The sequence below is a fragment of the Corvus cornix genome, chromosome 1A (genome assembly GCF_000738735.6).
Source record: "Corvus cornix cornix isolate S_Up_H32 chromosome 1A, ASM73873v5, whole genome shotgun sequence".
In the NCBI taxonomy this organism is placed as follows: Eukaryota; Metazoa; Chordata; class Aves; order Passeriformes; family Corvidae; genus Corvus; species Corvus cornix.
The window spans coordinates 44455155-44468791 of NC_047057.1; the positions used below are offsets into that span (position 1 = coordinate 44455155).

Below are 13637 nucleotides of genomic sequence, written 5' to 3' on the forward strand. Positions count from 1 at the left end.
GTGATAAGGTTTGCCCTCGAGCCTCCTTTTCTCCAGGCTAAACAGCCCCAGCTCCTCATACGACTCACTCTCCTGACCTTTCACCAGATGTGTTGCCCTTCTCTGGACACTCCAGCACCTCAGTGTCTTCCTTGCAGTGAGGGGCCCAGAACTTTACACAGGATTTGAGGTGTGCCCTCATCAGTGCTCAACAGAGAGGGACAATCACTGCCCTGGTCCTGCTGGCCACACTAAATGTAAAACAGGCTCTAACTCTCAGGAAGATCCAAATAGATTGAATCTAAATGATAAAAATGCAATGGAAAGTATATCTCTTAAGGCTTAAACATAAAAAGCAAGAAAAAGGATAAAAAAGTCCCCTTTATTTTTGAGCAAGTCAATATTTATCATACATCTACTCACACTCATTATCTCAAGTAGGCCAGTAACAAAGGTTTGCCACCAGGGGATATGTCCTTTTTAAACAGTTAATGGAGTTTTAATTGATTGTGTTACCTGAAAGTATATCTTGACAAAAAGTAAGATAATTGAAATGCATTAAAAAGCATGTTTATTCATCTGTCCAGAAATAAGCTGGAAAAGACAAAGAGACCGTGTAACAGAACAGTTTTTAGAATGCTTGAAAAGAATGGAGAACTACTAGGAGACTTGCAAATTCAACTACTGGTATGAATAATTGTATGCTAGCAAATGCCCAAGATGAAAAATAATAAAAAAAACCAAAAAACCAAACCAAACCAATAAAAACCAAAATCCCAAGAAACAAACAAACAAAAGCCACCAAAACCAAAACCCCCCACCAGATATATATATATACTAACTAATTTACAAAAAAAAACCAGACAAAAAGTAGAATATCTGAATCAAACTATCAAGAATTAATACCGTATTGCTGTTGAGGAAAAAAAAGTGTTTCTTTTTCTCCTGCAAAAGACTGATTTCCCATAGAGAATAAAGAGACTTAAGCCTTTTTTTCTTTTTTTTCAAATAGAGGTCACTTTTTAATGGGAATAATAATATTTTCATCACAAATATATTCTCCTGATTTTGTTTGTTAGGTATTTTTAATAAAAACCTAGTTTTCTATTAAAAACAGCTTTGATAAGAATAATATGGGCCAGTGAAGCATTTCCTTTTATGATGGTTTCTGGCATTCAAGGTCAGGTTCAACTACATTAACTTACATTACAGTGGCTTAAGATCAATTGCTCAGAAGCAGGAAAACAGTGACCAAAGAGCCAGCGTCCTGATGCCACATGAGATCTGTAAAATGCACAGATGTTGTAGCAGGGCAGAAAAGGGGAGCTTTAGCCATTTTTACCTTACAACTGGAGACTATCAAAACTTCTGAAGTTTTACTTACTCTTCAATCAGCTCATCTCTCCCTTTTTTCTCCATGCCTATTTTTTTCATATATGTTTTTTAACGTTAAGATTTCATTGTCTTGTCACTAGGACAACATTCCAGCAGTGGAGAACATATAGAGGAAAATATGTTAACTGGCCCTTCTCTGTGTTTTTATGCTAGAATGTGCCTTGTCTCCACCTCAGAACAAGAGGAAAGGGAATGTTCATCCAGGCACAGGCAAGCTTTCGAGAAACATGCAACCAGCCATTCTGACCTACCACTGGCCTGAATGGGAATCTTGGACAAAAGAAATTACTTTAGTCAAATCTTTCTGGTTTTAGTTCAGTGAAACCAACATATTTAAGAGATCTTAGCTTCCCTCCATTTATTTTCCCTCACAATTTCAATCTCAAATTATGCACACATTCTCTGAGACAACACAGACTCATAAAACTTTTCTCAGCTGACACACTTAATCAAAGGTATGACTCCAACAGGTTCAATATCTCACAAGCAAGCTCAGCAGAAAACAAAGCTCAGTTCTTTGTTGCTAGATGGTAAGGAACATACTGGTTCATATTAAATCCATGCCTGTATCTTGGTTGGAACAGTGGCCAACAGTGGATGTCTTGGGAAGACTCCCATGACTAGAATAACCATGTAATGCTGCTCCCTAGAATACCTTCCAGCTGCTGGAGATCTGCAGGTCAAGGGGTTTTTGAGCCAGCAGCATTCATTTTATCCTCTGGGGAATATTCTGTGTGAATTTGAATCCATGGAAACTCGTGTTCCCCCCAACACCCAGTGGCCAGGAATCTCACAGCTAAATGCAGAGCACATTCTTCTGCTCTGAATTTGAGGGTCCTGATGGTTTCATTCGATGGCCCCAGTTCTTTTGCTGACGGAGACTGAACAATCTGTCACACTCTGATTCTTCCTCCCCATGTCACTTATGCCTTGCTCTCCTCTGCTTATCAACAGAGGTGGCAGATAAAAGTATGACTGGTAAGACAGTTGAAAGCACACCAGTCATTCACATGCCATTTTAGAAAGTGAACCGAGGGACTTTGATACATAAACCCCATTGACTTTCCATTACATTTTGATTCCTTATTGCCCACCCTCAAAGAAATTTACTCTAGAATCTTAAGAAAATAAATTTTAGGATAGATTTTAACTAGATGGTAGATATATTTGAGATATCCCATTGACATTTCTTTATACCACAATGACACTTCTAGCTTAAGACTTCTAAAACTGCAGGAAATTCACCCTATCTTTTAAACATCCTAATTTACATAGCTGAGCAGAATGAAATATCCTTCCATCATCTACTGTCTGCCACACCACTGCTGAGCCTGAAGTCTCATCTTCATTGCCTTGGTCCCCTTTATAACCTTGCTACTTTCAAGTCTTTTCAAGCACTGGAAAATTTTGACTCCATTTTGGTCTGGTTTTGCATCATGGATGCAGAGATGGATCCTACTGCTAATCAGCTGAATCACCATAAAAAACTACAGCAGAGGCAGTGATAGGAAAGATGAACTCCTTAGCAAATAGGAGTGCTTGAGGTAAAGGCAGGAAATCCTCTCTAGTCCTTCAAAAACGATGCTGATGTTCCACTGAACATCACTTGCACATCATATGATCTTTTGGCCTTAAAACTTAAACACCTGCAAGCACTTAAGTTCACTACAAATTCCCTAAAATCCACTTAAATTCACCCCAGTCACAGCCTGCTCAACTGTAGAAGAAATCTTCGACTGTCTGTCTGTCCTGCTCCTCCCAAAGGCCAGAGACCCCTGTTCGAACTGCCACTCTGCTGTGCTTGCAGCAAGGGACTTCAGTGCTTCCTCGTGCCAGGGACATTGGCCTGTGTCTTAGTCAGTTAAATTGACTGCACGTTAACTCGGCTAAATCTAATGCTTAAGTAAGTTATCTGTTGTCATGGATTTAACTGCTAACACATTTTGTATTCCCTGAGGGTATTCAAAATAGTAGAGCCTCTAAAATAGCTGAAAAGGAAAATCTCTGTATTACCTCAACCCTTACCTCAACCAAATTTAGTCTTTGACTGACAGTATTAGATATCATTTGAAGGCACTCTCTGAGCAGCTAAGGATACCAAAAGGGCACGTTTCTTCCCCACTCATTCCCATTAGCACAAATTGTCCCAGTTTTTGCCCAACAAGTTGTAAAGACCAGACAATGACAACTTGGTAAAAATAAAGGCATCATTCTGCTCAAACACCTGATGAATAAATTTTATAGCAAGATACAGCACTGTTCTGTACCTGGCAAGGTATATTCATCCCTCCTCGCTACTTTATTAATTAAACAGAACATTAATAAGCCAGACAGTTTCCTTTCCTTCCCCATTAGTACTTGCAAGAGTAGTTACTGATTACTGAGTATCAGAGCCCAAACCCACCTAAGAGTATTAAATTATACATAATAAAAACAGAAGTAGCGCACAATTTCATCTTCATTACAGACTTTGTTTAGTCCAACCTGGATTTTCAGTATATTCTGCTCATACTAATTTCTTCTTTTCGTTGTTCCTAAATACTAATTTCTTGTTGATGTATTTGATTTTCATTAATTTCCAAGTGTAAGTACATATTGCCTGAAGAAATAACACCATCAGTATTTGACACGTGAATTTGTTTACCCCAGTGAAAATGAACAAGGTACACAGAGCTGACATTCAAAGAGGTAATATAAGCAGACAGAAGTGAGAGTTTATATCTAATATGGACTTCAGTGATCTGGTGAAAGACTGCTGAGACTGAATAAATTAACTCCTAATATGGTCAATTAAGACATGTAGGTCATCTGGCAAGAGAAACTGAGAGAAACAAATCCAAAGAGACGAGATTGCTGAGGTCTGGAGAACTGGCTTCCCATCTGTTACCTGGAAATGTCGTCTGTCCTCTCTGTTACTGCATTCCTGCAAGGTCTAATAGACAGCTTGTCTCCATTAACTATAATGCCAGTCTGTTGTATTTCAATGTCCAGGAAGGAGGAAGTGTACAAAAATAGGAAAACAACCCCAGGGATTTTGCTCCTGCTTATATATGCATTAGTATTTTCTTACTAATAAGAAACTGAGTGAAAAGAGAGTGGCATATGGAAGAAAAAGAATCAGATCTTTCATGTGGAATGAAATCAAGGAGATCAACCTCAGTCGACATTAGTTACACACGCAGCTGCAGCACCTATATATTACACAACAGGGTTCTTACAAGCAACAAAGTACTTGGACACGTCTATGACATCTATGTCATCTCTAACTATTTTGAACAGCTTGAAGAGCAAAGAGAAGCAGTGGTGGCCAGGAAGATCTGTACACACAGCCATCATGCTTCCAAACTCTGAAAAGAGCGTGTAGAGACCAGGAAAGGGGGGGACTCTGTCTGGAAAGATCAATCTCCTATAAAGCATCTCAAATACAGTGTTAGGATAATAGTAATCATTGACCTCACTAGTACTCCAAGGATTTTAGAAAGTGATCCCTTTGTGAAGAACAGGTTGGACACAAGCAGCTGGAGGAGCCAGAAGCGGTGGTAGGCAGAGGCGGGCACTTGGTAAGAGCTGTTGAGCTAAGCTCCAGGCCCAGCAGAGGATCCTGAAAGCAGCAGGCTGGCAGAGCATTGCTACTGCCCATCCTTCCCTGTCCATGGTGCTCTCTGTGCCATACTGCACAGCCCTGATGCAGACAGTGCCAGATCTCACTTAGCCTGGGCTGCTCTGCTTTCCTCCACGGACTTTGGCAGGGACCTCAGGAACACATGGAGGGTTGTCTGCCTAAAATGTGCTTCTGGACCTGTGAGCAAAAGTGCAGAGGGTGTTGCACAGAGCATTGCTGTGTCACTCTTGAAGCCCCAGGACTGCCAGCCTCTGCATACAACTGCTGGCCCGGGGTCACCGGCACCTGAAGGAGCTCAGTGACTGACATGCAGGGAGCAGGCAGGCTCCTCGGGGAGATCGACTCACCTGAGGAGCCAAGGGCTCAACTTAGGGAAAGCCCACCCCCTCCACATAACTCAAGAGCAGCTCCCCCTAGGCACTAGCATTTCACTGATTCCACCCATCTTCACAGGTCTGTTTACTCTACATTACACTTGAAATTCAGTACATCCCAAACAGAAAGGGCAAGGACATTATTTCATGTCTCCATCAACAAACTCCAGGTTTTTGTTAAGGAGGCACCCAAAACAACCTTTTTCCTTATTGCTCCTTTATGAGCACAGATGGCATTGGAAAACATGAACCAAATGGAAAGTGTAGATTTAACACAAAGCTCTTGACCCATACTAAACCCTGTGCAAATAAAAAGCTTGAGCTTTCCAACTCAGTGGCCCAGCTCTTATTTATTTACTTACTTTTGAAGCAATCACTGAAGCATAAACTGCATTTAGGGACAGCAAATCAGAGGGGTCTCAAATGTTAGGCTTCCTCTTGTTGGCCATAAAATCACATGACAGGGGGAACAATAGAAAAACAGGGGTTTCTCTGTGTTTTATGTTCCTTTCTGACAGATATAAGAGCAAAAACGGGGATGCTAAGATGGAAATGGTAGAAAATCCTCTGGAACAGCAGAGAATAAAGAGGAGACAAAGCAGTTAACACTGAGGTTTCACACTCCACCCTAGAGAGCCATGACATTAAATTAATTTTACTGTTGATTGCCCACATAACTACTGTTTTTCCAGGACATGCTAAGGACTCTATGAACTCAGTGAGGAAGGCTGCCCAGTGGGATGCCTAAAGTAGGATCGGAGCACTCCTGATTCAAAGTGAGAGCTGCAATTTCTTTTTATTTCTTCCTCTATTTGTCCAAAAGGAGATTTCCTTTCTCAGATGATTTGTCATGCAGCCTTCATTAGCACTAAGGTGTTGATTTAAAACTAGGAATTATAAATTTTATCACTTTTAAGCTAAAGTTAGCTTAGTTTAACTTCTCTTGGTAGTACTCAATTTGTTGTGTGCAGCAGAAGAATTTAGCACAGGTGGCCCATAAATCACACAGAGGTCAGTCTGTGATGGACGGCTCACCAACATGCAACACAAAACAGGCTGGCAGCATAAACCAACACTCAAACCCAGATTCAGCCCTTGAGCAGCCACAGAATTAGGTATAAAAAAGAAACAAGGCTCAAATACCTTGTATCCACAATCCCCAAGGTAATTTCACCCTTTTATAAACACTTAATTTCAAATCTTGGCTACCTCTGCATTTCCACTCCTTGTAGCAAAGGACTGTGATGGGCAGTGGAAGAAGTTAAGATTCAAATAAATCATTTGTTCCATGTAATTCACAATGAGAGGATAGAAATAATCAGCTTTCTCTTAACCAGCTTGTCCAAACCGTACAATAAACACACAATAATTAACACTAAGTGTAAAATACTGCTATTTGTAAAAGAGATTAGCAATATCAGGCTTAGGGAGTCCAGCTAAGTAGAGGGTTCCTCCCCAGAACAAAGAGAAATCCTAAATCATCTTGTTTGTTCTGTGTTGCCTGGGCTCTGCCAAACCAAGCACGGCCATTGGAACCTGGATCTGTGGCTCAGAAGTGCTGAAGAGAACCCCAGGCTCCAACCACCTCATTCACCACGAAGCGATGGAAGAGACTTCCTATGCCTTTTATCATGAATTTTTAGAGGTGTCTTACTACTCCAGTTGTCTGGGCTACTGCACACTTAGGCTAATGGGCCTAAGGATGTAACAACAGAATTTGGAAAGATCACACAAAATGGGAGCAAGACAGGAACAACAACGGGACAAAAGCCTGAGCAGTTACGTGATTCACTCTTTTGATAACGTGCCTTCAGCATTGGTACTATCCTGTTACAGCCTGTTTCATGATGCAGCCCAGGTCTACCTAGAAGGGAAGCTTGCCTTTTTGGAAGAAGCAGTGAAAATTGTGATTGGAGCTGAGTGTCAGGAAAAGGATCCCTACTGACTTTAATAACCTTTGGTTGCAGCTCCAAAGTGGGGTCTGGTGTGGATACCACGCTCTCCTCGGCTCAGAGCTTCGGGGTATTTTTCTACACCTTTTAGCAGTGCCTTCGGCAGTCACGAGAGCCTTGCGTCCTCCTGCACACAGCACCACCAGCGCCGCTGCCTAGTGTGGATGGAGAGCTGTTCCCTTCGCCCAAGTCTATCCGTGCCCGAGATCTCGCAGCCAAGGGATCGTCTGCCGCCGTGCAGGGAACAATAGCGGCGGGGAAAGCCGCCGGCCACCCAACCCGCCGCACGGCCGCCGCTCCCGCCCGTAGCCCCGGGCTGCTCCGGGCGCTCGGCACTCGCCCCGCGCCGCCGTAGCTGCTTTGGCAGCCACCGGCGGCGGCCTGCGGGGAGAACCCGCGCCCCGGCTCTCCGCCGCCGCAGGCATCCATGGCAACTCCGACCGTAGCACGGCCCGCCCGGGCAGGCAAAGTTTGCCCGCACCTGGGACCGCGCCCCTCGGACCGCGCCCCTCGGACCGCGCCCGCGGCTCCGCGCCCCGCCCGCCCTCACCGGCGCAACTGCCCCGCGGGGCCGCCCGGCGCCGAGGCGCCACCTGGCGGGGCCCCGGCGCACCCGCCGCTGCCCCCGCTCCCGTCCCCCCCCGGGTGGGCGCCCGAAGCTGGACGGCGGCCCCGTGCTCCCGGCGCCGCTCCGGCGAGCGCGGTGCTTACCTTGCGCAGCATGCTGGGCGGGCAGCGCCGGGGGCTCCCCGCCGCGGCGCCGAGTTCTCCCGCCCCTCACGGCGCGGCGGCCCCTCCGTGCGCGCCGCCCGCCTGCCCGCAGCGCCCACCCCCGCCGCCCGGCCCCTTCCCCGGCCGCGGCCCCCGCCCGCCCCCGCTGCCCGGGGCTGGGGCAGCCGTGGCCGGAGAGAGCCGCGGAGCGGGCGCTTGGCTCCGGACGTCTCCCGGTCACGCCGCGTGGGCGCCCGGAGCACTGTGCAGAGCCCCCCGCGGAAAGCAACGCGCTCGCCCCTCAGCCCCGCCGCGTTGGCCGGTCCCGGTCAGAGCAGGGCAGGGCTGGGGCTGCTCCCTCTGGGGAGCGAGGAGACGCCGGGCTGGATGGTCCGAGGTGCTGGATGGCTGCACCGCCCCAGCCAGGTTCGGCGTGGGAAGCTACTTGGACCACGCTGCTTTTGGTGCTCGAACCCCACGGTGCTCCAGCTTCTCGTAAGGAAACAAGTCACACCCGAAGCAAATTACACCCATTCCAGCAGCAATTTACTTTTCCTGAAAGCCGTAGTACACCATCAGAGCGACAAGCTGTTCTCAAGTTAAAATAGAATCCGATCTCGAAAGGTATTTATTGTTAATTATAACACAGTTTCTGTAATAATGTTGAATGCAAGAATCCAGGGCTCCAGCTGTCGGGGGTGTGGAGGTGAATCGTGGCATGTTTCATCTGCACACACAGCCCCCGGGTGAGCCTGCGTGCCGAGCAGCCAAACCCGGAGCAGCAGATTGTGGTGTGTCTCAGGAGGACAGGACCACGTATTTCAGATTCTGAAAAATGTTGGCTTGTCTTAGGGCAACCCATTATTTCAAGCGTTCTCTGTGGATGGAGAGCTGTTCAAGCTGGCACTTTAAGAATGTCCTCGTACATTCTTCAAGTAACTTTTCATGAAACTGCAGTCCTGTGCGCATATAGTGACCCACAGAAATTAATTTCTAGCAAGATAATAAACAAATAAAAAGCAGACAAGTTAGAGCAAACTGTCATCACATTTACACTTGAACTTAGTTTGACAGGAGCAGTTTAGCTGAAACAACAGAATATTCACTGGCAGGTTAATATTGAGTTCGTGACCTTGTATCATTGAGAGCAGGAAGCCACATTAATTTTCAGCCATCAAATTTCAGCCATCAAGTTTGTGATACTGCTTTTGATCTTGTGGTGTATGGTGTCACTCAGCACAATGTTGCATTAAGGTGCTAAAATGGTGGGGTTGTCACTTGAGTGGAATGTGCATGACCAGCGATTTGTTACTTTGGTTATGGTCGGTGACAGCTATTGGACTCAGGTCTGCTGTACTCCTTCTAGCACGTTAATTTGTGCCTCCTGATGCTGGTTGTTAGATGCATCTGCTCTCTTGGGTCTGATTGTACAGACTTCAGTAGTGCTCCTATTCACTTGCTCAGGTTACCTCTTCCCTTTTGTCTCCTGAAAATTAAGAACCCTGCATTTTGTCAAAATGTCCATATTACAGATATGATAGGATGTTTTCAGAGTCACTGTAGATGACTATGCACAGAAACCAGTCGTGTTTCCAAGAATACAGCCTATTACAGTCATTAACTTTTCTTGGCTACTACCCAGTGTAAAATGGTTTGAGACGCATCCCTCTTCATGTACCTGCTGTCACCCTGGTTGTGACAGACTCTCGAACAGCTTTCCTTTCTCCCAGTCATTTCTCACTGAAGTGCATGTCCTGCTTGCATGAGGTTTGATTGTGTAAGCTTGATACAACTACTAGTTCATCAATAAGTGAAATGGGATAATAACAAAGAATATCAGCAATAATCCTAGACCATAGACATAGGGGGATCTGCTCTGTTTTCTCTGTAGTTAGAGTCATGAAAATATATGTGCTCTGGAATAATTTATTTTCTGAATAAAATCTCAGACTATGATTTAAAAAGAGTTGGAATCCTGAGATTCAAGTGTTACAATGCTAAAATTACAGATACGGGGTTCTTAGAGTACTCCAAACTTCAGTGCTTGGTACCCTGGCTTTTTATCCATTAGGGTCCAATACTTTGGAACAGGTGTCATCTCCTGATGAGCCAGAAACTATCCAAGGTCAGCAACCGAAAGAGATTTTTCAGAGAGCAACCTCCTTGGGATATCTAACAACAGGTGTTGGAAGTCTGGTTCCCATCTCAAAGACAGAGCTTTTGTGTTCTCAATTCAGGGCTGAGCCATTTGCCCTGGAGATGGATCCTGTTGTCCAAAGCTGTATTATATAACTCACCTCAGTGCATGTTTTTAAATTACATTCTGGTAACAGCTCTGCCTCTGTCTTGCACTGTTGACCTCTGCATTTTTTTTTTTCTGGAGCTGTGAAAGTTTAAGTACATCACTTTATTTTGAAAACATAAGCATTTTAAGGTAGATGAAAAGTTTGGAATCCAGACCTATCGAGAAATGTGGTGGGTAGGGATTTTTGATACAACTCCAGGCCATCTGCTAAATAGCAGCAAATAATTAATTTTGCTGACTTGACTTGTCTGAGATAACATCATTTCAGGGCCTCAGGACTGCTTGTGTTTCCACTCTTTCATCCCATCACTGTGTTTTTGTTTTTGTGGTGGTTTCTGGTGATTTTCATCAGTTGTTATGACTGTACATAGCCCTTGGCACCCACGTTCTCCTGCCCGTCTGCTGCTGTAACTTTCTCTATGTTCCTCCTCAGTACACTCACTCTTACATCACTCCGTGTGCCCCTTTTCCCCTACAGTTTTAGCCCACTTATCATGCTTGTTCAATAGCAGACAGCTTCAGAAGTCTGGACACAAAGCAATGCATGATTTGGTGGAATTGATCCACTCTCTCCAGGAACAGACCCTGTACAAAAACACACTTCCTCCTCCAAAAACCCTCTAATAAAAATTACGACTGACAAGAATTGTACAATTATTTTCAAGCTTGTTTTGACAAAGCCATGTTCATTTGCTCATCTTCAAAGAGCTTTAGCCACATGCAATAATGCCACTTAATTGGAATATGATAGGTGGGAATTCCACCCCATGCTGGGCAGCTCAGATGAAGTCTGGATAACTGGAGAGCAACCAGCATTCAGCATGACCACCTGCTTCTTATTTCCTCTGACTTTCATTCATATTTTTTGGTGCCTTCCTTCCACAAAACTTCTCAAATTAGTCTGTCTGTATTTCCTTCCCTCCAAAAAGCTGCAGTTAACAATTTGCTGCCTTCTCATATTTGGGTAATTTTACAGTTTTACGTTACCAGCTGAATGGTGCTACGCTACAGTGCTCTCAACTTGTTCCCACTAAGGAGTTTGCCAATAACACCCACTTTTTGTTATGCTTAATGCCATTACTTTGCTTATCAGTGCCCAAAGGCAAACACAAAGAAAAGGTGACGCAATTTCCCATTAAAGAATCACTGTATATTAATATATCATTCTTAAAATACTCTAACAATACCTCTATGTGTGCATTTTGTTGGCAGTTTTGTCCTCCTGGAAGAATTAATCATTTTTTCCTGGACCAAACCACTGTGCTTCTGACATGTACTGTCCCACTGAGCTGTGTATCTGCCAAAGTGAAATCCTGGATAAATAAATGGAATCTTTCAGTTCTGCCTGAACAAGACTTGTGCTGATTTAGAGAGTCTGCCTGGAAAAACACAGCTGCATAGCAGCCAAAGAGGTAGGGGCAGTTTGTAACGTCTTCCCTAAAGACTATTATAAATTTCTTCTGCACTGTCCTTATTTTCCAGTTTTTCACAAATGAACCAAAAGTCCCGAAGCAAAATCCATTCCCTGTCTTGTCCCACTGTCATTGAAGTCCAATTCCCACAAAAATCACCCCTGCTACTGTATGATCAACCTTTACAGGGTGAAAAAACCCAGAACATCAACTGCTTTTATCCTCCAATCTTTGTCCAACGGTGTCTTCCTTCAGTAGCTCCTTGTATTGGGAAAGACTTTTTTTTCCTGCTTTCATCCCATCTGTCACATCTGCAAGAATCCAACAGCCCATCCCCTAGTACTGCCCCACCTCTCTGAGGTACAACCTCCTGCATGGGTTTTACTCTTCCTCAGCCTACTATCCACTTCCCTCCAAACATCATGCTCAGTGGTGTTGGCTCTAGTGAAAGTAAAAGAACTTTTACAAAAGTGACATCTGAGCTTTGGGCTGACTGGTTTTTACTTAAAGTTCTAGTGTCCAGACAAGTGATAGTACAGAGCATTCTATGAGAGCAGTTCAAGGGGTGCTCTGGAGCACACCTGATATCACCAGGCTCCAGTTTCACATTTGTGGATGCAAAGATTTTTCTTTTTTTTTTTTTTCCCCTCTGGTGTTTACCGAATAATTCTGTAAGATGCAAAAATGAAAACACATTGTAGAGTACAACTTGCTCTTTAAAAGCAGCATGTTCGAAATGCCTGGAGCTAGCCTCATTTCTGCAGGTTTGGATGCAAAATGTTACTATGGGAACAAAACCTTCTCTCCACCCAATCAGCTGAAGCAAGGGGTGGGGTTTTTTTAAATAATGAGATTGTCTTTATCTGCCCTTCACCTAATCAGTCAACACAAGAATGAGAATAATGATTTTCACAGCCAAACCACAGAAAATGTGACTCGCTGCCAAAAAAACCCTATGAGCTAATTCTTAGCTCTGGGAGATTGACATCTTATTGTAGAACATGAACAGACAATAAGACAAGTCAATCCCATTTGACAGTGCAATCAAGGCAAGGAATGGGTGTGAAACTGGTCAAATCTAACTAAACCTTGCTTTGGGAGGGAAAGCTTGAAGAGGTCTTCAAAGGAACTGAAACAGCAGTAGTTCTAACAGAGGAAAAGACTTTACATGATTGTGTGATTGCCTCCTTTACCCTGCATGCATGTTGAAGCTGGGTTTGTGTGGTGATTTTCTTTTCCATCAGCTGGTCCTGCCCATCCCACCACAGGAGTGTCCAGGCTGCTCTCACATAAGCTACAGACTGGTAGCCTGCAAAAGCCACAGTCAGCATTGACTTCCCTCAGTGACCAATGGGACAAGGCTTGAGTCTGCTGTATTAAGTCCTTCACGGTGGGCTCTATCATTAATCTCTGTCATTAATGTTTTAATTCAGTCAAGGTGAGCCAGAGACCTCCATCCATGGCAGATTAAAAGTAACATAACCTAGTTTGATCTTCTCTTGTCTGGAATGGTGTATTAATCCTGTGGCTCTGCTGAGGTTTAGCAACATGTTTAACTACACTGAGCATTTATTTAAGTCCTGTCTTTTGTCAGCCTGTAAACAGAAAAGATATTAAAAAAAAAAAAAACCAACCAACAACTGAAACATTGGTAATTTTGGGGTAGTTTTCAGACTAATTCAAATTCTGTTTGTTGACAGCGATTTTTCTACACTTTCATATGAGGGGAAAGTACTAAATCAAACAACAACAACAATAATAATATTGGTTTTAAAATGTTTTAAAATCTGACTAGCTGTTTCATGAATGGGAATAAAGTCAGTCTTTATTAATGAGTGATTGAACTGTCAATCTTCACACCTTCTTAGTTATTAAAATGAATAAAAG

General features: G+C 43.9%; 1 protein-coding gene and 1 long non-coding RNA gene across 3 annotated transcripts in view; one reads left to right on the forward strand and one right to left on the reverse strand.

The window, feature by feature from the left end:
• The window catches only part of TMCC3 (transmembrane and coiled-coil domain family 3), a 133120-nt gene extending 125016 nt beyond the window's left edge, over positions 1 to 8104 (reverse strand). The window contains exon 1 of the mRNA XM_039571620.1: positions 8034 to 8104. Within this exon, the coding sequence (XP_039427554.1) occupies positions 8034 to 8045 (12 nt within the window). The 5' untranslated portion in view covers positions 8046 to 8104. The remainder of the gene's footprint in view (positions 1 to 8033) is intronic.
• Positions 1 to 13637, forward strand: part of LOC120411966 — a 40791-nt gene that overhangs the window by 17221 nt on the left and 9933 nt on the right. The window contains exons 1-2 of one of the 2 annotated variants that reach the window (XR_005604596.1): positions 8204 to 8657; positions 11551 to 11688. This is a non-coding gene — a long non-coding RNA (uncharacterized LOC120411966). Of the gene's footprint in view, positions 1 to 8203; positions 8658 to 11550; positions 11751 to 13637 lie in introns of those variants that run through there. The other variant, XR_005604595.1, reaches the window with a different exon arrangement.